Here is a 26449-nt window from a genome sequence, read left to right as displayed (position 1 = left end):
ATTAACCGAAAGAAATTTCCTGCCTGTTCTGCAGAGGCTGCCCAATGACTTCACTGAATCAGTGCATTTCCCAGCTACAAGCCACAACCTCTCCTTAGCTAATATCACTCTCTTGGTCTTACTCTGGTCCTCAGCATCCTATTCCCCCATCAAAGTGGAGGTTGCAGCTATGAGCCCCTTCCTAGTAGACTTTACACTATTAAGGATTCTGTGCCAGTCTTTGTTGGCGGAATCTGGTGCAGTTGGGTGAGTTTTGGCCTCATTACTTCAGGTAAGATTAGTACGTGTGATATGTCAGATATAAATCTGGAGTACAGGATTTAGATGCACAGCAAGATTGGGTTATGCTCAAATGGTTGATATAAATAAGTAAAAAGATTTGGTTAAAGACAATCAGAAAACAAAGGCTTAGTATGTCCACTTAATAAGCTTTTGGATCATTTTTGAAGTAGCTTTTTGTTTCCTGAATTATTAGATTAAAAATATGTAAAATTACTTATGGTTCAAAGCATCATGGCTGTAAACAATGTGACGGTTATATATTTATGTGGAATCTCACCAAACGTTAGGAGAAGTGACTAAACTTAAAAGACAATGGGCCGATCAGACATACACAATGGCTTATAACTAGGGTTGGAAGGATTAGATTTTTATCAGTAATGTCAGTTTCACTGTACAAACACAAACTGATGAAAAAATATTGCGATTGATGATTATCAAAATTTACAGATAGGCAAAGTAGGAAAAATGCTTCTTGAGAACTTACTTTGATTTAAGAAAATCTACTTTGTATATTTTGACATGTGGTTGTGTTTTACTGGTTATAATTTTTTGAATCTGTTTATTATCATTAAATAATTGTCTGACTTGCTATAATTTCCACAACTATGAACATTTAAATCTATAAAAAGCTGAAAAATGCTTAAAATAAACATAGCTACTATCCATTGAAATGATAAAAAAAAAAAAAAAAAAAATTGAATTCGGCAAAGCCTGCTTATAATTCAAAGTCTAAATGAGTACTCTATCCCAAGAGTAAATTGCCCCCGCTAAAGAGAAGACTGTCTTATCAGCTGTACAGAAGAGAGATTTGTTATAGTAACTGCGAAATAAATGGCTCATAGATTGGCAATGTATTTTTCCCCCACAGAGGATATTGAGAATTTGTCATGATTTTGAGAATTTAGTATTATGCTTACTTAACTGGTATTTATAGGGGGAAGTTTTGTCTTTGGTTTAAATTTAGAAACTGGTAATCGAGGAGGAGAGAAAAGTGGGGATAGCCTTAAAAATCACAAGTGAAACTGATTTAGTGATTTAAATCTAAAAGATTTGTGGAGAGCAATAAAGTTTAAATATAAGGATTATATTCTATGAATCTATGAATCTATTATTTATTTAGTATTTTATTTCTATTTATGTACATTTATTTCTGAAGTATATAAGATATATTCAGATAAATCTTTTCTGACTATCCTATGAACTACTCAGTACATTTATAGAAGCTAGTGCTCTTTCTATAGTGCTGTCATACTGTGCCTTGGTCTATCCATCTGATGCCCAGAAAATGTAAGATAACACAAACATTGGAGAATCAGTACTTCTCTTTCAAAAGGCAAAATCTTTATCACCCAAATTGAAGATACTCTTAGCAGGTTAATACTAATTCAACAAATCCACATTCACTTGTACTGCATGGAAAACATCTATTTTGGATCAACTCTGCAATTTAAATAGAATCTCTCTCCTATTGTAGTCAGCAAGGAAAAAAGGTCTCCGCTACTATTCATGATATGAAAAAAACTAATTTGGTATTGTCAATACATATATTGTTGATTATTATCCTTACAGCCATTCCCTTCTGTGTGCCTGCAAAATATCTTCAAACGTGCAAAATATGATGTATGGCTTTTGTATAGAAAATGGGGTAGTGAATTTAAACTTAATCCTATGACTAGAAATGTTTTTTGGACTACTATATTTAGGGTACTATTAGACTACTATTTAGAAAAATGTCTTTGACTTAGAACTATGCATAGAGAAACAACTGTTGATTTTGTAAAACATTGGATATGTTGTTATGAACTATGTGCTCTTAGTTATGAATCAGTAGAGTGATTGGAAAACTTGGCATTTTTGTATGAATGTGCAAAAAAAAAAAAAATCCAGAGAAATGTGGTCTGCGTACATAGAATACATGTAATTTATTCTTTCCAACCAAATGAAATAACTGAATAAATCCATCTTATTCATGTGTTTAAAACAGACCTCATAATTTAAAACATTTTCTAATTATGTATGCATGATCAGTTTCTAAACAAACTACACATACATACACATGAATGCAGACACATACATAGTATGTACAAGTACATCTTAAAATGGAATCCAGAGTTATTTATTTGGTAACTTAAAAAAAATAGTGAGCTGATTTATTCCCTTGAAATTGCTTTTCAGCCAAAACACACACACTCTCTCTCGCTCTCTCTTACTTCGCTTCACTGATAGCAGCAGCAGGTTATTTAACAGTATTCTGAAATTAGGTATTAAAGCAAAACACTGCTGCATCTGTATCTTACTCTGACCATTATGGATAAAACAGTGGTAGAATAGTCTGTATAATTTTTCATCTTTGTAATTTAATTCCTTGGTTGTGGAGAATAGTAAAGCAATTTTATTTTAAGCAACCTTATATTTGCTGTTTTATTTATTGTTTTAGGACAGCCTTACTTCACCAGGGATCTAGCTTTGACTTAAACTCAATTAAAAATCCAGGAAACTTTTCCAGTCACACACAGTTTAGAGAGTTAAAGTGAAATGAATGTTTCGTCTGCATTTCCCAAGTATACATTTCAGAGTTATTTTTATATATATATATATATATATATATATATATATATATAATATGAATTTCAGTGAATATTTAAGGCTCATTTTATCCTACAGTAGGAGATGAACACTGGTGGGCGCATGAGCATGCGCAGCTCATTTCCATGATGCTGGGTGAAGGGCAGCATGTACATGAGGCAGAATTGAGTTTTTGATGTGCTCCGTTACAAAGATACATGAGATTATATTAATTGGTGTGTACATGGGCCTATGTTATGGTTTTGATCCAATTTATAAATTGTATTTAAGCATCATTTTATATTTTTAGCTATCATAAGAGTTATTGTATATATTTAAGCATGTATTAAAGTTTGAGGAGGCCACATTTTTTCTTTGAGTAGTGTCCCTGTGGTCCTCCACTATAAGTGTATCTGCATCCCTGTGCCTCAGATTGGACATTTTAGGTAGCAGTGTCTGTTCAGTCTGCACATGCACTTTCTCTGTCTCGTTTCTTGCCTCGAGGCTATCTAGCGCTGCACAGGCAAACGATCCTCAGTTTCTTCTCAACCGCCCTTGGCCTGCAACGGACCATTAGCAGAATCTGAGAGATGATTAATTTCTAAACTTCATTTTAGTTTACAGAATAGCTAGTAGGGTTTGTTATCTAGATTAATACTATTCTCTTTCCCTTTTCTTTTATTCTAAAACATTTTTGTGGCTTTCGAAAACAGTTATCTCCGTCTCCTTACTGATTTTGTTATCTTCTCCCCTTGGGGGGTGCGGAACGAACCCCAAGAAAGGGCATGCCCAGCTCCCCCGGGTTTAAATACTGTCTCTCCTGCAGAGAAGCTATTCTGGTCAGTGACAGCCATTCCTGCTGCAATTGCTGCTTAGGAGAATTCCATATACCACCAAAGTGTACTTTGTGACTGAAATAGAAATAGAGGACAAAAAAGAGATGTGAACTGAAGCTCAGATTCCTTATGATGAAAAATTTACTTGACCGGCCTCTGACCCAGGACTTCTCCGGAGCAACAATCCTTGACGTGACCATCAACATCCACAGGACATTAAACTCCAGTGGATTCAAAGAAGAAATCTGCTGATTCCTTTCATAAAACCTCAGAAAAGAGGGTTACAAGTCCCCAGACTGAATTGACCAGGAAAAAGAGTTGCATACAAAATGGGAAATGACTGCCTAGGAAGGAGTACTGCAGAAAGGGATCTGGGAGTCCTAGGGGATCACAAGCTAAATATGAGTCAACAGTGTAACGCTGTTGCAAAAAAAGCAAACATCATTCTGGAATGTATTAGCAGGCGTGTTGTAAGCAAGACACGAGAAGTAAGTTTTCCACTCTACTCTGCACTGGTTAGGCCTCAACTGGAGTATTGTGTCCAGTTCTGGGTGCCACATTTCAGGAAAGATGTGGACAAATTGGAGAAAGTCCAGAGAAGAGCAACAAACATTATTAAAGGTCTAGAAAACATGACGTATGAGGGAAGATTGAAAAAATTGGGTTTGTTTAGTCTGGAGAAGAAGACTGAGAGGGGACATAACAGTTTTCAAGTACATAAAAGATTGTTACAAGGAGAAGGGAGAAAAATTGTTCTTCTTAACCTCTGAGGATAGGACAAGAAGCAATGGGCTTAAATTGCAACAAGTGTGGTTTAGGTTGGACATTACGAAAAACTTCCTAACTGTCAGAGTGGTTAAGCACTGGAATAAATTGACTAGGGAGGTAGTGGAATCTCTATCGTTGGGGATTTTTAAGAGCAGGTTGGACAAACACCTGTCAGGGATGGTCTAGATAATACTTAGTCCTGACTTGAGTGCAGTTTAGGATTGTGAATTATCAGGCCCTGATGGCAAAATATAATCAATATCAATTAGTGAAGTTCAGTGCCTTTGTTGAACATGTCTCAAATGATCAAAGAGAGCAGTTCCAAGCCATCAGTGCTGAGGGCCAGCTTGTGGCAAGGACAGCACTATAGACCACATTAGACACTGCAGATACAGCTGCCTGCTCTATATCAACTGCGGTAGTAATGAGGAGAGCTTCATGGCTTCACCTTTCAGGCCTCCAAAGAGAAGTCCAAATGACTGTGGAAGACCTTCCATTAGAAGGATCCATACTCTTTGAGGAAAAAACATGCTTCACTCCACACACTAAAGGGCTCAAGAGGCCACATTACATTCCTTGGGGATCTACATGCCTGCACAGAAAATAAAGTACAGCAAATCACAGGCATCACCAAGATCCCGACTGGCCCAGTTCCCTCCACCCCAGAGACACCACAAATCCCAGAGGAAAAGACAATAGATAAAAAACAAAAGCTAACAGCTCCCCCACCCCCAAACTTCAACTGTACAGCCCTCAGTGTCGAAACATCAATTTTGAGACATTGGTCGAGGCCCCGAGCTCACACTCTCACGATCAATTGCTGCAAAACTCGAGTTATCTACATCCTTTTGGACTCTGCCTTGTTCTTTTTAGATAAAACTGGGAAAAGATAACATCAGACAAGTGGGTACTGGAGATCATCTCCAGTGGTTATTTAATCCACTTTACCTCCCTCCCTCCTACACATCTTCCCTGCCCGTCCCTCTTCAGAAACCCTTTTCATGAGTGCCTGTTATGTCAGGACATAAATCATCTCCTAAACTTTGGTCATGTAGAACCAGTTCCAAATCAACACAGAGGGAAGGGTTTCTACACCAAATACTTCCTGATACCCAAAAAGAATGGAGGAAGGAGATCCATTCTGGATCTGAGGTCACTAAACAAATACGTAAAGGCACAAAGATTCAAGATGGTTACATTAGCAATAATAATTCCATCTCTGGACCAGGGAGACTGGTTCTTGACCTACAAGATGCTTATTTTCATATTGCAGTTCAACCAATCCCACAGGAGGTTCCTGAGATTCACCTCGGGTCAAGACCATTTTCAATACAGGGTACTTCCATTTGACCAATCGCCTGCACCCAGAGTGTTCTCAAAGGTCCTATCAGTGGTAGTGTCCCATCTTCTCAAATTAGGAATCCTGATATATCTGTATCTAGATGGGTGTCTACTTAAGGCAGAATCCTTTGATGAACCCCTGTTAGCCACGCAAAAGACTATAGATGTATTCATGCAGGTGGGACTACAACTGACACTCAAAAATACACTGGAGTCGGAGTCAAACATCTAGAATTCATAGGAGCCTACCTAAATGTGTCAAGTATCAGAGGGGTAGCCGTGTTAGTCTGGATCTGTAAAAAGCAATAGAGAGTCCTGTGGCACCTTTAAGACTAACAAGTACAGACAGATATCATCTTCCTTTCTAAATGCAAATGGATGGACATCATACCAAATGGACTGAAGGTGAAAAATCCATTGCTATCTACATACTGCACAGACCACAGTGAGAGATTATGCCATACACTATCAAAGAAACTGAGGAACCACCTGATCAGCATCCTATACAGCAGGCCTGCACAACATGCGGCCCGCGGGGGCTCATTGTGCGGCCCGCGGGGGTTGAGTAGATGGGCTCACTGTGCGGCCCGCGGGGGGGGTGGGGGTGAGTAGGCAAGCGGCGGGTGAGGGAGGGGGGCTGAGTAGGTGAGCGGGCGGGCAGTGGCGGGGAATGAGTAGGCAAGCCGTGCAAGTGGAGGGCTGAGGAGGCGAGTGGGCGGGCAGTGGCGGGGGGGCAGGCGAGCCGGAGGCGTGGGGGGCTGAGGAGGCAAGCGAGCAGGCAGTGGCGGGGGATGAGTAGGCGAGCCGGGGAAGGGGGGCTGAGGAGGCGAGTGGTGAGTCGGTGGCTGACCTGTTCTACTGATCTGGTCTGGCTCCCATCCCCTCTCCCAGGGCCGGCTCCAGGCACCAGCAAAACAAGCAGGTGCTTGGGGCAGCACATTTCTAGGGGCGGCATTCTGGCGCCGGCCATCATAGGTGCTGACTCCGGGGCATGGGGAAAAAGTGCTCTCGCTGCCCCAGCTCGCCTCCGCTCCCCCGCCGCCTGCTCCCCTGAGTGCGCCGCCACTGCTCTGCTTCTCCCCCTCCCTCCCAGGCTTGCCACGTGCGAAACCGCTATTTCGCGCAGCAAGGCTGGGAGGGAGGAGAAGCCGAGTGGCGGGCGCTCATGGGAGGCGGTGGTGGTGGAGCGGGGGTGAGCTGGAGCGGGGAGCGGTTCCTCTAACCCCCCCCCATTACTTCCTGCGGGCCTCCCCCCCAGCTCACCTCTGCTCTGCCTACTCCTCTGAACGCGCCGCTGCTCCGCTTCTCCCCCCTCCCTCGCCTGAGGGGGGAGAAATGCAGCACTCCGGGGGAGCAGGCGGTGCTGGGGATTTGGGGAAGGGGTTCAGAAGGGGTGGAGTTGGGGTGGGGCCGGGGCAGAGGGGCACGAAAAAGAAAGGGGAGGCGGCCAAAAATTTTTTTGCTTGGGGCGGCAAAAATCCTAGAGCTGGCCCAGCCCTCTCCAAGGGTTGCAGCTGTCTGGAGGTGCCTGCCTTCCACGCCTTCCTCATTCCCACCTCATTCATTCAACAGGGCAATCGATTACAAAGTGGGGGGAAGATCTTATTCTACTTTTAGCAAAAAGACATTTTTCTTTTACCTTAATTATACTACCTTAGGGGCCCGCTATAACATATTATCGAGGTTCAATACTGCTGTTTCGGTGGGGCGGCGCTGGGGAAGGAGGGTTTGTTTCCGTGGGGCGGGTGGCGCTGGGGGTGGGGGGGTTGTTTCGGGGGAGCTGGGTGGCGCTGGGGGGGGGGGTTGGTGGTGCTCGGGGGTTTTTGGCCCTCAGCTGTTTTCTTTGGAGTAATATGGCCCTCGCCGCTTTACGAGTTGTGCAGGCTTGCTATACAGCAAACAGGAAAACATCAAAAAAGAGCTCTCCAACCTGGAGACTTTCATTAATAACCAACCCTCCACACGAATGGACTTCACTAAAATAAGACAGGAGATCTACACTACACACTTCACTTCTCTACAAAGGAAAAAGGACCGTAAGCTGTCTAAACTCCTACCTGCCACATGGGGCCACAACAGTGGTACCCCTAACTCACCCAGCAATATCGTCAATTTATCCAGCTACACACTCAACCCAGCAGAAGAGTCTGTCCTATCTCGGGGACTCTCTTTTTGCCCCAGCACCCCCACGAACATGATACAGTTCTGCAGTGGTCTGGAAGCCTACTTTTGCCGCCTCCGACTCAAAGATAACACTGAACAGTGCACTGATACACAGATACCCTCCCACCAACAACACAGGAAGAACAACTCCACATGGACTCCTCCTGAGGGTCGAAATGACAGTCTGGACCTATACATAGAATGCTTTCACCGACATGCACAGGCAGAAATTGTGGAAAAACAACATCGCCTGCCTCATAACCTAAGTCGTGCAGAACGCAATGCCATCCACAGCCTAAATTTTTTATACGTCTGTTAGTCTTAAAGGTGCCACAGGACTCTCTGTTGCCGTTTATCTAAATGTGGTGAAGGCCAAAGCCTTTCTCCCGCTACACAAGTTCAACACCCTAAGTATCTTAATCGATGCCATTCAGATCAGCCCCCGGACATTGGCCAGAAATTGCCTTCAGCTACTACTGGGGCACATGGCAGTAAACACCTTTATAATAAGTCACGTAAGGCTCCACACTCATTGCCTTTAGGCATGGCTCCAAACGGTATACACACCAAACAGAGAGAGATTGAATAAACTGCTGTCAATGCCCTCGATGGTCAAAGACTCTCTCAAATGGTGGAAAGATCCGCAGAATGTCTGCACAGGGATCCCCTTCACTCAGCCACCTCCAACTTCGATACTGACAACAGACTCATCTTTACTGGGCTGGGGAGCTCATCTAGACAATCACATGGTCCAAGGCAAATGTTTCCTCTTAGAATCAACACTATATATCAACCTGTTGTAGCTCAAAGTCAGGAATGCTTGTTGACATTTCCTATCAGTGATCAAGGACAAATGTATAAAAGTCATGACAGACAACATAGCATGTATGTTCTACATAAGCCACCAGGGAGGAGTGAGATCACCATCCCTTTGCGCAGAGGCAGTGAAACTATGGAATTAGTGCATTTGGCACAGCGTCGTCATATCAGCAGCCTTCCTGCTGGCTGTGCAGAATACCACAGTGGACACCCTCAGCAGGACATTCTCGCAGGAACATGAATGGGAAATGGACCCTGTTGTTCTCCACAATGTATTTTGGCATTGGAGAGTCCCAAAAATAGACTTATTTGCCATGACCAGAAACAAAAAATGTTCCTAGTACTGCTCCAGAGCTTGTCTAGGACACCATTTGCTATGAGATGCCTTCCTCTTTCACTGGAACACAGATCTCCTTTATGCCTTTCCTCTAATTCCTCTCATATTGAAGGTCCTGCTCAAGATAAGAAAAGAAAGAACAAAAGTTATTCTCATAGTTCGCACATGGCCAACACAAACGTGGTTCTCATACCTTACTCAGTTAGCAATGTGCCCGCCAATCACTTTTCAGTCCCTTCCTCACCTCTCCTCTCAGAATGCCCGACAGATCTGCCATCCCAACTCACAGGTTCTCCGACTCAAGGTATGGTTCCTCAGTGGTTCGAAAACATGGAGAGTTCCTGTTCAGAGTATGTGAAAGAGGTGTTATTCCATAGCAGAAAAATAACTCGTCACATGTATATGCAGAAGTGGAAAAGATTCCAAAGCTGGTGTGACTCAAAACATGTTACCCCCATATCCTCTCCCCTCCTGCTAGTACTAGACTACATCCTAGATCTAAAAAAGTCAGGATTATCTCTAAATTCAATAAACGTACACCTCATAGCCGTAACAGCCTTTCATCAGAAGATAGACTGCTACTCTGAATTTACTCATCCTACAATGAAAAGATTCCTCAAGGGTATGGGTAACCTCTTACAAATCGGGTGTCCTACACCAGCGTGGGGCCTTAACTTGGTTTTCAAGTGCCTTACAAAGCCTCCTTTTGAACCCATGGCCACATGCTCAGTTATGCATCTGTCTATGAAAACGGCATTCCTAGTAGCCATCACCTTGGCTTGGAGAATCAGGGAAATAGAGGCTCTAATTGCACACCCACCCTTCACAATTTTTTTTTTTTCAGGGATAAGGTTACACTGACACCACATAAACCAACTTACTTACCGCCCAACCTTCTTTCCAAAGCCACACCGTGCCAAGAGAGAAGCAATATTACATAAACTCAATGTCAGGAGAGCTTCGGCATTCTATTTGGTTAGAACAATAATTTTCAGAAAATCTGCTAAACTATTCCTTTTGATTGCAGAGAGGTCCAAAGGATCCTCAATCCCGAAACAGAGACTCTAGATGGATATTGAACTGCATTACCTATTGCTATTGTACCTGCAATCTTCAACTTCTGTCTGGAGTTCAAACTCATTCCACAAGATCCGTTTCCATTTCATTAAAAACGTCCCCATCACAGAAATATGCAGAGCAGCAACTTGGGCTACTACTGGGGCACATCTGCTCATACTTTTGCGGAACATTATGCAATCACCTATGACTCAGCATCAGATGCTGTGTTTGGCTCCACAGTATTATCATCAGTACTAAACTTGGCTCTGAAGTCCCACCCTTCCATAAGGGGTAATGTTGTACAGTCACCTACAGTGGAGCACCCATAGGGACGCTATTTGAAGAAGAGGTTACTCACCTTGTGCTGTAACTGTGGTTCTTCGAGATGTGTGTCCCTATGGGTGCTCCACGACCCACCCTCCTCCCCTCTACTTTGGAGCTCTTAATAAGTGTCTCTGCAGTAGAGAAGGAACTGAGGATAGATGGTTTGTCCACGCAGTGCTAGATAGCCTCGAGGCAAGGCACAAGACAGGGAGAGCACACGTGCGGGCCAAATGGACACTGCTACCTAAAATCTCTGATCTGAGATGCAGGGATATGGATACACCTACAGTAGAGCACCCATAGGAGGGCACATCTTGAAGAACCACAGTTACTGCACAAGGTGGGTAACCTCTTCATCTTGTAAAGTAATTTTGGTATTACCCTGTTTATTCCTGTGTTTGTTGCTTCAGGATTGTTGGGAAAAGCACTGGTCAATTTTATACTATTATCCCTCCTAACAGAAACTTTGATAAAACTGTTTATTCCTAAAATAAATGTTGACATTTTGCTCCATAGAAGTTTCTTTATAAATTTTGTATATAATTATTGTATATAGTTTACTTTGCATTTCTAAAAAAAAGATTACATTTTATAATTTCTTTTACCCACTCATTTTGAAGAAATTATCTTTAATTCTTCCTTGGATTAAACTATTATTTGTTTCATTTTATACAGTGCCAGAACCTATTAAGACCAGTTTAAGCCAGCCCCAGCCTGCCGGTACCGGTACCAGTACTTCCACCAGCACTATTACCAACAGCAGCAATGGCAAGCGTGCATCTGCTAATGGGCAGCAGCCAGCTGCATCCCGTTACCTGCCTCGTGAGGTGCCTCCACGCTTCCGCCAGCAAGAACAGAAGCAGCTCTTAAAGAGAGGTCAGCCACTGCCTACCGGGACTCTGACTGGCGCAAGCCCACCACAAGGTACTGGACAAGCAGGGGCAAGTCCTCCTCCACAGCCAGGAGCAGGTGGACAGCATCATCCCAGTAAGACCCAAACCCAAACAGGTAAGACGTTCACATCTAATGGGGACACTGCAAACTCATTCTCTATGTAATTATGCCTTTTACCATTGGTAATTAGTGACTATGATCAAAACTACTCTAAGAAATACCAAGTATTATATGTGGCAATGACAGTATTGTACGTTGAACATGTGCAATTTCTTTCTTCCTTAGAGAACATGAAAGAAGATGCATTAGCAACTTTATGGTTCAGGACTCAAATTAAGAAATGTTTATATATGCCAAAATTTAAAAAACCTTTTGTTCAGCAATCATCATCAACTGTTTTCCTGTTCTCAGTATGATGAATCTTACTGAAAATCTTACTATGAGAGAGGGAAGGGAGATATGAAATCTGAATCTTAAAATATATTTTTTGTTTGTATCACTGGTAAAAATCTTCATGTCATGTGAATAGATTTCTGTTTCTGCAGGAAGCAGGGCCTCATTGTGCTAGATGTTTTATGCACAGCCTAAGATTCTTGCACAGGCAACCTTAATTTGGGAATTTCCTATGTGTTGAGTGCTTGACTTTGCAACCGTAATGTTCTTTAAGATAGCTTTTGCGTGTAGGTTAAAAACAGGTAAATTTCACATTTGATGTACTGCAATTTTTTGGTACATTTACTTGCTCTTGTGCTTCCTGATAAGCCATATGGTAAGAAACAAAAATCATAGGAAAACTAAATGAATACCTTGGACCTTCCTGCAAAGTCACCGTGTTCACTTCAGATGAAAGCATGAAGGGTACCTACCTTCTTACCGATTGGGACTAGTGTGTGAGAGGTTGGTCTCTCATCCACCTTCCCTCTTCTCTTTCTTCCTCCGCTCCAGCTACTGGTGAGGACGTAAGAGGCAATTTTGCTTCTCCCTTCCCACTCCCTGTTAGAGATTCTGTAAATCTCTTTCTCACAGTGGTGATCCATTCGTTCAGAGTCTCTGATGGATACCTGTCACTCAGTTTTCCACTATGCCTGTTACATATATATGTCAGGCAAAGCAGGGTGCATTCTTGTGTGAGGTATTTGTCTTACTCTGAAAAGGTAAGCAGAGTGGGACAGACCTGGTCCCCACTTGAAAGTTAGGTCGTCCTAGCTACATTGCTCAGGACTGTAAAACTTGTATGCCCTGTGCAACGTAGTTAGGATAACCTAACCCCTCTGTAGACACATTTAAATTGATGGAAGAATTATTCCATCGACTTAGCTACTGCCTCTCAGAGAGGTGGATACACCTACATCAACAGAAACACCCCTTTCGTTGATGTAGGAAGCATCTATGCTAGAGCAGCATAGCTCCAGTGCCATATCTGTGCAGCTGTTGTGTAGACATACCCTCACAGTGTTGTCAACATTTGAGATAGTATCATGAATGTTACTATTGCGGCCTGATTTAATTTTGCCCAAACTGCCTGTGGTTTTCCCGTTTGGATGCTCCTGGCCATTTTGCTGTAACTGTAGCTGCTGCCTGCAGTACAGTAGTACTCCTACACATACTGAGCACGGCAGAGCCCTGGAGCAGACAGAGCAGAACAGTGTTGCCAGCTCTCATGGTCTTATTGCAAGTCTGAGAACATTTGGTGTTTTCCTTAAATACCCCCAGAAGCTCAGAGTTTAATTAGATTAGAATCTCAACCTTTATTTTAAAAAAAGGAATATGTTTCTAGTTCTTATGGTTGGGGGGAGAAAAAATTTGAAAATGTGACCCGAGTGTTTCCCAAAAGGCACAAAACCCAAAAGGCAAATAAAAAGAACCTGAGATTGAATTGAATTTATTTTAAATTTCATGGTTTTGCGGGTTCTGACTCTCATTTGGGCATTTGTCTTTGGTGATACTAGAAGTAGCCCATTCCCACCAAGCTCAAAAGCAGGATCCTCACCCTGTCCTTTTCCCCAGTCACACTGCAGGAGGGAGGGAGCTAACAGAGTTAAGGTAGGAAGCCCCTTCCTCCATAGACTACAGAGAGAGGACAGGTGCTGGAGTCTGCCAGGGGTAGTGTAGCTCTTGGGGGTTAAAGGAGCCTATCAAAGTGGGAATCAAAGGAGCAAAGCAGACTGGGGTCCGGGACAAAGAAGATATGCAGGGGAACCTCAGCCTGTACTTGTATGCACTTTTTTACTCTGTAATTGTCACACCCATATTTGGGGAAGGCGGGGGGAATTAGATTAAAACCTGATTTATTCTTTTCAAAAAATCTCATGGTGTATTTTTTTTGGGACCCTACTCAAGATTCTTGAACTCTTAGGCTATGGTCGTGTCATGCAAGTTGTATGACTGTGAAAGCACCAAACTTCTTAACCGTACTTTTTGTTGCAAATTAATTATGAAAGTCAATTAACTTAAGGTTTTTGACAGAAATCTTTTAGGTAGGAGACTAAGTTGTTGAGGTATTTCTGTCCAAAGTACTCTGTGATTGTATTGAAAAAGATATCGGAGGCAACTGCCATATGTTAGACCACAGGAAATGGTAAATGCTACAAGATTTATGCAGTTGCTCTTGTCCAATATCAAACTAAAAAGAACAAACTCAGAGTAGCTAGGAGTCAGTACTCTCAGAACAATTTGTTAAATATGTTCAGTAAGCAGACACAGTTGAATTTCTGGAGAAGTTTCACAGTTATATACTTGAGAAGAAGTAACTCAATTATTTTTGTCTTGTTTTTGTTTTGTACATTCTCTGTCCTAAGATGATGATGTTCCAGAAATACAAAAATAAGGAATTCAGTCACTCCTTAGCAAATATGAATTTATCCTGAGTAATGTGGAAGTCTTTGAATTTGAAGTCTCTTTGAAGTTTTATTTATTGGTGCTTATGTTGCTAAAATACCATTTTGAGATAAGTTTTCAATATTTTTTTGCTGTTTAGGTTTGAAAACTGAATAGATCAGTTAGTTTTCAGTTCTTTTTTTTTCTTCCTTTCACATTTGCTGTTGATATGGAGGTGCTTGTGAATTGTCAGATTACATCATCATTTCACATCAAATAAGTTTTTGTTTGAATTTTTCTTCTGTTATAATGAAAAAGAGGATCAAGGAAAACTTCAGAAACACAGTAAAAGTTATTTAGGAATTGTCACAACAGATATAGTTATTACACATTGTTTTTCTTCTGCCAACCGACATAGGCCAGTTTCTTTCACTTACTATATGTCCTGCAGAAGTCATAGCTACTTCTCTCATGAATGACACATTTTTACCTACTTATGCAATATACACCTGTGGCTAGTTGGAAAGACCTGTCTTGCATAATTACAATCTCTCATGTTCAAAGTTAGCCTTGTTTCATAACCGTGTTGTGCTATGGATGGGATGTTTTTATTTGGTTTTCTAAAAATGTGTTAGTACAAGTCTAAACTCATTTAAGAAAACAATACAATTGTCCAGTGCCAACTGAGACTTTTCCAAGCCATATGGCCAAACGCTACTTAATACTCACCCCTACCCAACATCCTCTTCATACTTAGAAAAAGCCTGGAAAAACATAAGCCTTGCAGCATTCTCTGTAAGTTGTCATATCTCCTTTCTGGAAGTCCAAAGAGAGAAATTATTTCCAGAATCAAGTCGTCTCACCAAGAATGCCATTCTTTTTGGGTTGTCATAGACACTGTGCAGCTGGATAGGCTGTAAAGAAAATACAGTCTATCCACATAGCGTAAAGAAATCAAAGGTAATTAGTTCTTGCTCACTTTGTGGAAAGGTACTTCCCTCCCCCCCAAAAACATGCAGAAGATCACTATAAATTACAATATAACCTACAGAAGGATTTAGCATACAGTAATGTGAGGCTTTCTAGCAAGCCTTGAACCAGAGACTCCCTGACTAATAGGTCTCCTGAGGTATCTGGCTTTTATAGTTTCTTGTACCTAAATTTTCCATTTGCTAGTTCGCTGCACCAGTGCTTCCAGCAGGATTTATTAATTGAGTTCTTTCAGTGTTAGTAGCAAGGCAGTCATCAACAGCACTTTCTACATAGGTGTGTGCATTTACTTATTTGCCCTTTTCCTAGTTTTCTGTGAAGACTAGAAAGAGAGACAGAACACTGTAGCAATTAACAAAAGAGGAAAAAAAAAAAAAGCAAGCAGAGCTACCTTTCCTACTTTTTTCATAGCACATTCACTCTGTGGCATGCAAAACAAGTGAACCCACAACAATAAAGAGAACTGCTGCAATATTATACAGTTAGAGAAATCAGGGTGCAGAACAGTTAGGGTCAAAATGAAAACTTTAAACTACACCTAGAAATCCAGTTAGCAGATTCTGGAGCACAGGTAGTAGAATGTCTCTCTCTCTCCAGTTATCTTGACCAAGCTAGATTCTTGGGAGCTGTTCTGCCTGCTAGCAGATGGAGATGGCATATTGAGACTTTTTAGTGATGTCATCCCCTGCATATAAGGAGCTTGCTGAAATCTCAGAGCTCATTTGTTTTTCTCCACCAGGTGGAGCATCAGTACCTTTGCTAAGTGAGGAGATCAGGTTGAATATAGGAGAAAATGCAACTGGTGACATAGGTCTAGGAAGATATCAGGCTACATACCAGTGTGCAGCTGTCTCAGTCCCACACGCAGTGAGCCAATTGAAAGAGGTGTACAGCATGTCTGACTCCTATAGGAATTCCAGGGTCACAAAATGCCCATGTTGCCATTTTTTTCCACAAAAAATGAGGCTTCATAATGGATTATTCCACCCCCGAGCAGCGTAGAGAATCAGGAGTTAAGATCCGTTCAGCTGTCAGGGGGTCTGGGATCTAGGCAGACAGTTTTCTCAAAGGGGATTTATGGTGCTTTCACCCAGGGATAGCTAGAGAGCCTTTCCCTGCTTCCTTTAGGCACCTTCCTGGTGACAGAAGCAGCCGTGACACCTGGCACAGGGAACATTCCCACCCTTTACCCCACCCTAACTCCTTCCACTGAACAGAGGTTGCTTCTCCCCTCCCATATTGCACAGAGACATAGCTAGCTAAACTAAGAGGTTACAGAAGGAATTGAGTTCAAACTGCTTCAGAGTTCATGGACTTATGAAAATAGCCTCAGGCATTCAAAAAAGAGGATCCCGGCTGAGAGAGAGCGAGAATCTGCCAGAAGCAAATGCTTCTACTTCCTCCTGATACTATTACCTTACCTTAGACCTTAGTGTGTCCCGTGCTTTGCTACACATTGGGCTACCCACATTTGCTATCCTTGCCTGTCAACTGCCCTTCTCTGCAAATCTTCCCATTTCATGTTGAGGTGCCTAATGTCCTTCAGAACTGTTCGTTTCCATGTTATTCATGGTCTTCCTCTCTTTCTTCTTTCGTTTTCTGGCTTCCATTCAAGGGCAGTATTTGGTAAGCGTTCTTTTTCCATTCTCAGCACATGTCCCAGCCACTGATGTCTTTTTTTGTAGATTATTTGTGAGAGAGTACTTTGTTCAGTAATTTTTCTGACTTCTTCATTCATCGTCCTAAGTTGCCATGTCTCACTGCTGTATGTTGTGATGGCGATAACAGTTGCTTTGTACACTTTCAGTTTTGTCTTGAGGGAGATGGTTTTGAGTTGCCTGATACTATTAGACAAGGGGTATTCATGTTTCAAAACCTGTTGTCCTGGGTTCCTCAGATGCGCCATTTACCAAAAGAAGTCCCTGGGGGATAAAAATTCTCATGGGAAGAAGAGATCAACAGTGAAGAGCAGGATCAGAATAACAAGATCCACATCTAGATCAGTGATCCTCTGTTAGCTTTAGAGGCATGATGATGCACATAGTATTATCTGCTAGACATTAGAAGCCTCTGGATCCTTTTTTCAGAAGAAAAAGTCTTGGTCGAAGAAGAGCTCAAGGGAATCCAACAAGCTTCTGGGGATAGATAGAACTTTGCCCTTCTTAAGGATAGATTAACTAGGTGGAGTCTGTCCCAGCTCCCTTGGAACAGGAAAAAATACCAAACTTATTGCTTGGGAGAACAGTCACGGTTTTTCAGGAAAGGAGGTTCTTCTTCGAGAAGTGCTCCACTTCTGCCTTGGGTCTACTCACACTCCTCTTGTGCCTTTCAGACCTCCCCAGTGGCCATACTGCGATCCTTGTGCATCATATCATCAGCCTGAGAATGGGTGAATGACCTGTGGTGAACGCTAGGTTTAAATGGCCATTTGTTGCTGTGGGTGTTTTTCCATGCCCCACAGCCTCTCTATTGGGAAGTACAGGGGAAGATGCTCCCCTACTCCAGCTTCCCCCCTCTATTTCCCCAGGTGCAAGACTGTTTTGAAGAACAGGAGGCCAGAATAGATAGAGATTACCCCTCAAACAAATATTTCTTCATCTTCCCTAGATGACATGTGTGGGACCCCCGGCCCCTATCAACCATGGCCGATGACTTCAGACTCTTCCAAGAAATGATGAAGCACACTGCAAACTCCCTTCAGATTCCCTTGGAAGAGATCAGAGTTACAACATAAGCTCCTGGATATCCTCCAATGGATTCCCTCTACCCATGTTGCCCTGCCTATTAATGAGGCCCAGCTTGACTCTGCCAAATCCATCTGGTGGACCCCTTTCACTATTCCCCTGACATGTAAATGGGCTGATTAAAAAAAAATACATTCATGCTAAGAACTGAATTTCTGTTCACCCACCCATTTCCTAATTCCCTGGTTGTGAAGGCAGTGAACAAACATGGCAGACAACACAACATAAAGTCCACATCGTATGATAAGAATTAAAAATGCCTTGATCTGTTCAGCAGAAAGACCTGCTCATCCACTGCTCAACTATTTAGGATTGTGAACTATCAGGCTTTCCTGGCTAAATACTATCACTCAAATTATGTCAAATTCACCACCTTTATTGAGCACCAGCTGGCTGATCAGTGTGAACGATTTCAGGCTACTATTAACGAGGGTCAACTGTTAGCTAGGGCATTGCTGCAGGCCTTGTTGGATACAGCTGATACTGCCGCTCGATCTATCTCTTTGGCGGTAGTCATCTGGAGAACATCCTGGCTTCAGATGTCTAGATTCCCAACGGAGGTCCAAAGTTGAGGACTTTCCCAAACTCACAACAGAAGAAGCTGCTACACATATGTGGACTACAAACCCCTTTAGTGAGAACATTGATGCTAAACTTCCATTCAATGTCAAATCAAAATTGTTAGAAGAGCTCATTGACATTTCATCAGACAGCTCCCTCAGAACCAGATTCAAAGAAATGCCACTGGAGACATTTTGGTGTGAGTGTTCCAATGAGTACATCCCTGCTTCTTCTGCAGCACTGAAAGTTTGATCCCCTTTAGTACCACCTTGTGCGAAGCTGGATTTTCAGCCATGACATAAGTGAAAACAAAGTACCGAACCAGGATGAACATTGACCATGACATGCGTGTGTGCTTGTCAGATACCTCCATATCTTGACAGAATTGTTGATTAGCACCAACAAGTTTCACACTGAGTAAATAAAATAATATTCAGTTTATTTTTCTGAACCTATATTGTCCCTTTTAAAATAAATATATATATATATATATATATATATATATATAATTATATATGTGTGTGTGTGTGTGTTTAACTGTAAAACAATCCTTTTAATACATCTAGTGGATATGCAGTAAAACCGTTGTGGCATAGGTAGGCCTTAGAGTTTTTATAGCATTTTGGGGGGGCTTCAGAAAGAAAGAGGTTAAGAAGTCCTGTAGTTGATGACCTCAGCAAGCACTTCTCCCAGGAGTAGGAATGGGTGCTGAATCCCCAAATCCTCAATCAAATGTTTCAAACCTGGGGAGGTCCCAGAAGTAGACCTTTTTGCTATGGTGACTAACAAGAAATGCAAACACTTTTTTGCTTTGGGGGAGGGAGAGGTCCTGGGTCCTCTCTTTCTGAGACACACATTCCTAGTTCCATGGACTAAGAGTCCTTCTGTATGTTTTCCCCCAACACCCGTGATGGTGAAAGTGATCAACAAGATCAAACACAACAAAGCCAGGATTATATCCAGTGTGGCCCAGATGGATATGGTACCCTTACTTGATTCACCTAGCCATCTGTCAGAAGATCAGCCTTCCATTCATTCCTCATCTTCTTTCCCAAGAGTTCGGCTGTACTCTTCATCCCAACTTGGTCACTTCGTCTCAAAGCTTTGCTCTTCAGTGGTTCACACGACTACAGTTGACCTGTTTTAAGGAGGTTACAACAGGTATTAAACTGTAGGAATGATTCCACTAAATCCATTTACCTTCACAAGCAGAGCCCATGGTGTGTCCAGAGAAGTGTTCCTCCTGCCCACTCTTCCCTCTTGATCGTCCTGGATTACCTCCTAGTGCTGAAGAACACAGGTTTATCTGTGACCTCTGTCAGGGTCCATTTGGCTCCTATAACAGCCTTTCATTCAGCGGTTGAAGGATTCTCAGTCTTCGCCCATCGTACAAATGTAATATTTCTGAGAGGACTAAGAAATCTCTCTCCCCAACTTAAGGAACCCACCCCATTTGGGATTTGAAATTAGTTCTTAGATGCCTGATTGGGACCTCTCTTTGAGCCAAGGACTACCTCTTCCCTCGTTGATTTATCTCAGAAGATAGTCTTTTTGGTGGCTATCACCTCTGTTCATAGGATTGGTGAAATAGGAGTTCTAATGGCAGATCCTTCATTAACGGTATTTTGCAAGAACAAAGTCATGTACGCTCATGCCCAAAATTTTTACCCAAGGTGTCATCTGAGTTTCACATCAACCACCTTATCTACCTTCTCTTTTTTCCCCAGAGAAGAAGCAGTTTTACACACTTGGGATGTTAGAAGGGCGCTAGCTTTTTATTTGGACAAATCTAAGACATTTAGACATTAACAGTCTGGTTGATTTCCTATCGCAGATAGAGCCAAAGGTTTGACGATTTTCCACCCAGAGTCTTTCCAGATGGATCTATGACTGTATCAGATTCTGTTTTAAATCTTCAAATATACAACCTCCTTGTAAAGTGTTGGCCCATTCCACAAGATCCTTATCTGCTTCTATTGCATTACTCAAGAATGTTCCTGTTTTGGACATTTAGGCAACCATTGGTCTTTCATACATATCTTTTCCAATCATTACTCAGTGGTCCAGTTTTCTAGATTAGATGCTGCTATTGGAAATGCTGTGTTGTCTGCACTCTGAAGTCCAGCTGTGAGTACTTCTCGGTAGTCACATAAAATAGTGCACCCATAAGGACATTACTAGAAGAAGAAGAGGTTATAAACCTTTCAGCAATTTTACACAATCTTCTTAGACCAAGCCAGTGCAGGGTTTGAAGACGTTAAATTCATTCCTGTGGGTATGGAGTTTTCAAATAGAGCCTGAACAGTCAACTCAAAAGAATCCTCTTTTCATTAGGTCTACAGAAGTTTACCTCTAGATCCTGATCTTAAACTCTCATCCATGTTCCTATTCTGTGCAGTCCTGTAACAACATTTTCCAAACAAAACATCGCTGTTATATCTGAACTCATCACCTTGAATTTTTACCAAGATAATGGCCAGATCTGCAGCTGCTCTTGGAAAAGAAGGCCTTTTGAGTCACCCCACCATGAGGGTCAGTTAGTCATTTTCAAGTTATAACCACTGGTCAAGCCAACCTTCTCTCAAGTATGGTCATTTTTCAACCAGTGTGGCTGGATATTTAACAGAAATTCATGGTAATCCTGATGTATCCTTATATATTCAGGAGCCCAGTGCAATACTAAACCGAGTATAGTTGTATGAGAAGAACCAGAAACCACTTCAGATAGTCACACAGATGTCATAGTGTCCAAGCAATCGTGAACCAACTAACAACAATTATCTTAAGATATCCTTCAGCTAAGGTTACACGTAAATAACAAGACACCTCCACCCGCTTGATTCTCTCTCACTGCATGATGAGCTGGGTGCCTAACAAGAGTTGATTGGGTCAATATTGGACTCAGTGTCGTCTGACCAAGTCTCCATTATGCTATGACAGATCAGGTGCTGTGTCTGTATTCACATGATGAATAATAGTGTCTTTATTTTAACCAAAGACCTGTCATTCATTAGCCTGAATTAAAGGGCAGGAGGGTCTCCTGTCTCACTCCTAGTGCAAACTATCTTAAGAGTCTGTTCCTGCTTAGTTAACTTCAAACATGTGCCGCCAGTATCCTCTATGGGCCTCCATATAACCCTTCCAGCCGCAGAGAGCAATTAAAGGCAAGTACATCTGGTCATCAAGTACTCACTATTTCCCCTTTTCTTCCTGTAATATCCTCTTATAATTAGTCTTCCTTATCCACTCAATCCTATCATTGACCTATTCAAAATACTCCTCAGAATGTTCATCCTGGTGCCAAGGAGTTAAAAAGGATGTTCTGTAAATATAAGGACTGTAAGGATTAATTCCAGTAAATATATCATTACTATGCATCAATGAAGCGGGTATAATTTTGTTGTTGTTGGTTTTTTAAGTATTCTGTAATCATGATCTGAATGAGTAATACTTAAGAGGTAAGATAAAAATGTTTCATATTGGTTAGGAATGTTGATGTACAGATGTAAGTAATGTAAAAATCTTATTCTTTGACCTAACTACGATAGAACCTAAGAGTGCCGAACACTTCGGGAATGAAGGTTGTTCGTAACTCTGAAACCTTCGTAACTTTGAACAAAACATTATGGTTGTTCTTTCAAAAGTTTACAACTGAACATTGATTGAATACAGCTTTGAAACTTTACTATGCAGAAAAAAATGCTGCTTTTACCATCTTCATTTAAATGAAACAAGCACAGAAACAGTTTCCTTACTGTGTCAAATCTTTTTTTAAACTTTGCCTTTAGTTTTTAATAGTTTACGTTTAACATAGGACTGTACTGAAAAATTTTTGTTTCATGCAGTAATATCACAGGAAAAACTAAATACGCTATATTCAAATCTCAGGATACTTATTTCATAACATATTACTTAGCTTCGCTTTTGTTGCCATATTTTAATTTAGAATTCCTGGGGGTAGCATGGCCTTATAGTTTAGTGTAATGGCTTATAAAGACAAGATGTGTACAGGACAGCAAATATGTTGTCTAATGTATATGGATAAAGTCATCTTGATTTCAGCCTCCTGAGAATTATAGAGGTCCATGTTTAACCTCATTTCTTAGAGGACTGTCTAACATGCTTTTTAGAGGTAAGGCACTCAGGAAAATAATTGTTTTTCCAATTAAAAAATTAACTGAAGACTAGCTGTTTGGATCCTAAATTCTGTAGCTGCTATTCGGAAATACCTTCACGTGTCTCTATTTGGGTCGGAGGAAAAATCAGTTACTATATGACAGAAAAATTATTCTAAGGGTATCCTGAGCTACTGCTTAGTCAAGGAAAACATGTTTAAAAAAATTCCTGTAACAAATAGAATTTTATTTTTTCTCTAGCTCCTGATAAATCAGACAAACTGAAGCTTCATTCTGGGTGTTATACAGTATAGTCATTAGATACCCTTTGGTGAAAATAGAGCCTCATATTTTACGGTGTAGATGTGTAGTACTCTAGTTTTATAATGTGCAACTTGAGAAATCACACTTCTGTCTGAAAATGTTAATACCTGCAATAAATATGACTGAAAGTTTGGATTGGAAAAATATTTTTCTAGTTTGTTTGCTTTACACATTTGACAGCACTTTTGGTATTGACAATTTCCCCGTTCCACCGCAGTCACTTTCCCCATTTGTTTTATGGGTGATGTTTCACTCAGGTGGAAGAAGCATTTTTGAAACAGGAAAATGTAGTTATAAACCTACAAGAATGTTAGGAGTACTCAGACAGTTGTGGTATCTGAAACTACACCTCTACCCCGATATAACGCGACCAGATATAACATGAATGCGGATATAATGCGGTAAAGCAGCACTCCGAGGGGGCGGGGCTGCACACTCCGGCGGATCAAAGCAAGTTCGATATAACGTGGTTTCACCTATAACGCAGTAAGATTTTTTTGGCTCCCGAGGACAGCGTTGTATCGGGGTAGAGGTGTACTTTTAACTAATTTTTAACAGACTATATTTCAAGTTGATGGTGTCTCTTTAACAAATAGGCACAGCAGGCTGAGTATTCACAGGCTTGGTAAAAATGAGAGCTCAGAAATCCCAACTTTATTGCATTTAACCAAAACAAACCATTTTAGTTTAGTTTAGGTTTTTTTGACATGTGGACAGTCACCACTAATTCCTTTTTTTGTAAAACAGAAGCTGTTGATGATAAAATAAAAATAGAGTGAAAATCAGTGAAACTAGAGGTAAAGCACTAATCAAAATTAACAGCAAAACAAATAGGGAAACATTCTGGATTTAGAAATGGAACTTAGCTCATGGCTTTCAGTAGTTATTAACTCATAGCAATGCCACTGTCTACTTCGGCTTGTTTTCAAATATATTATTTCTCTGTTGACTTAGGGGTTCAGAACAGGAGTTGGGAGTGATTACTAAATGACAGTTTTTCAAATTTGAGTTCCTTTTCAAAAAATATTTCTGGCTTTGTTTGTAAGTCTCTTATTTGGACTGTTTTAAAAGTTGCAAGAATAATATCTTCTGTTTGTATGGAACATATAAAAAAAGCTATTCCCTAATGTCCTCATTAGTTAGTTCCTTATTCGTAGTTACTGGAAAAATAAGTTTATTTTTGTTTAAAAATGGAAGGGAAAAATTATTGCATTTTTTAACTATTGAACATAGTTATAAAGCAAACTATGGTGATTTTACTGAAGTCACTCCTATGAATAAACTGATTTGCAAGTTCCATATAGCTACAGGCTTACATGTAACATCTTACAATTTATTTTATTTTAACACATTCCTATTTTATTAGTTCTTAGGAAAATGAACTCTCCATAAACTTGTAGTGTTTTGTTAAAGGTAAGTTTTATCAGAATAATAAGGTAGAATTACAATCATGTGTCCTGTATTAGACCTTGTCTTAGGAGATAATTGATTTATAAAACAGATTCTACTTAAGCTTATAACAAAATAAAATTAGTCCTTTTATTTGTTGGTTACCCATCAAATGGTTAAAATGACTGGAAGAGAACTTAGTTGTTGGCAGTGGCCCTTGGATAGAAACTGTATGTGCTGATGCTGGTGAAATTTAAATATGTAACTGGAGAGCCAAACATGCTTACTAGTATTAGGTGAGCATTTTGAAAAGGCTGACAAGAAGTAGTGTTGTTAGTGTGAAACAAGTTTTTCTTTTTCAAATATTGCTCTAAAATGTTGTGGAGGAAACTGAACTGTCAGAAGTAGTAGTCTCCCTGTTATATGTTCACACCAAAGTAAACCTGTTTGTATTTAAGATAAATAATATCTTTATGTTATTCAAAGTGATTATTAAATATATATCTTATTCAATTTGGCTTTGCCGCAACTTTATTTAGGATTATTTTGCAACTTGCATCAAAGTGTATTTAAATAAAATGCTTGCAGGAGCAGGATGTTAACTGCAGTCTTCCTTGTGCTAAAACAAATTTAGCAAATTGTCTATTACAAAAGTTCACCTACATGTTCTTTATTTTAACTAAGTGCTTTGTTAAAAAAAGTCAGTAAACAAAATTAATGGGGTAGGAGGAACAATCAGGTTGTCAGATTTATAATTGCCTGTGAGTTTCAATGGTTATATTCAATGGCAGTAGTAAAAATAGTTGGAACACTGAAATGAAGTGACAAAAGTTGTTTGTAATGGGTGTAAGTTGGCATTTGATTTGATACTAGCTAGCTGATAACTAACAAAAATTATCCAGAATGGATTTCATACAGGAATCAGATTAATGTTTACCTGTTGGCCGCCAGAAAGAGCAAATATGGATTATAGATAGAGACCCTAAGTAAGAAGGACTTTAAGCATAGTGGAGTGGTCTTTAATTTTTTGGGGTTTTTTAAGTAAGTTATGAAATAATTTTAAGACATGCAGTATTATATAATCACGATTGATCCTGAAATAAAAGGAACTCGCATTCTACTATTATTTAGCTAGCACAGGGATCTGCAATATCTTATTAGTTATGTAAAGATTAAACCTTTTTATAGCAAATATCTGATTTATTTTTTTAAAGACGGAATAGAACATTTAGCAAAATAATTAGTTTTCAGATCACTGATTAGCCATTCCTCTTTGGATATATGTAGGTCATAGTGTCACTACCTTGCAATGTAATAGGGTAGCTGGATCATTTGGATTATAAAATAATAGGCATTTTCTATAAATTTGACAACATAAGGTTTAGATGAAAAGATGAGTGTACACATGCTGCTTACATTTGAATTACACTTTAAATAGAAAATCATTTTATTAATGCAGTTTTGTGTGATATTTATTATACTGCTTCATCTACTAAAGCTTAACAGTTGTGTGTATTGAATCGGTGCACACATGTCGTCCATAATATGGTTAAGTAATAAAGTTTTCATATTAGTGGGACCAAGTCTGATACTATGCAGTCAGTATAAAAAGAAAAAAAAGTAAAGTTCAGTTTTCATTAACCAACTGATACCAGTAGTCTTTGGGTAAAGTTTCCAAAAGTACCTTAGTCCCATTGACTTTGAATAAGACTGTGACAGGATGGTCAAGTACAATAGAACCTCAAAGTTACAAACTGACCGGGTAACCACACACCTCATTTGGAACCAGAAGTATGCAATCCGGCAGCAGCGAGATGGAAGGAGGGGGAGGGGAAGCAAATACAAAACAGTGCTGTGTTAAATGTAAACTACTAAAAAAAAAAGACAAAGTTTAAAAAAAAGATTTGACAAGGTAAAGAAATTTTCTGTGCTTGTTTCATTTAAATTAAGATGGCTAAAAGCAGCATTTTTCTTCTGCATAGTAAAGTTTCAAAGCTGTATTAAATTAATGTTCAGTTGTAAACTTTTGAAAGAACAACCATAATGCTTTGTTCAGAGTTACGAACAACCTCCATTCCGAAGGTGTTCGTAATGCTGAGGTTCTACTGTACTTTAAGAGTC

General features: G+C 40.5%; 1 protein-coding gene across 1 annotated transcript in view; it reads left to right on the top strand.

Moving 5' to 3' along the window:
• The window catches only part of TNRC6C (trinucleotide repeat containing adaptor 6C), a 191648-nt gene that overhangs the window by 83547 nt on the left and 81652 nt on the right, over positions 1-26449 (top strand). The window contains exon 4 of the mRNA XM_026654389.2: positions 11170-11502. Coding sequence (XP_026510174.2) covers positions 11170-11502 — 333 coding nt within the window. The remainder of the gene's footprint in view (positions 1-11169; positions 11503-26449) is intronic.

The sequence above is a fragment of the Terrapene carolina genome, unplaced genomic scaffold, assembly GCF_002925995.2.
Source record: "Terrapene carolina triunguis isolate 2854851 unplaced genomic scaffold, T_m_triunguis-2.0 Scaffold192, whole genome shotgun sequence".
NCBI lineage: Eukaryota > Metazoa > Chordata > Testudines > Emydidae > Terrapene > Terrapene triunguis.
The sequence above is the reverse complement of the archived record's forward strand: the minus strand, read 5'-3'. Positions and strand labels throughout refer to the sequence as shown.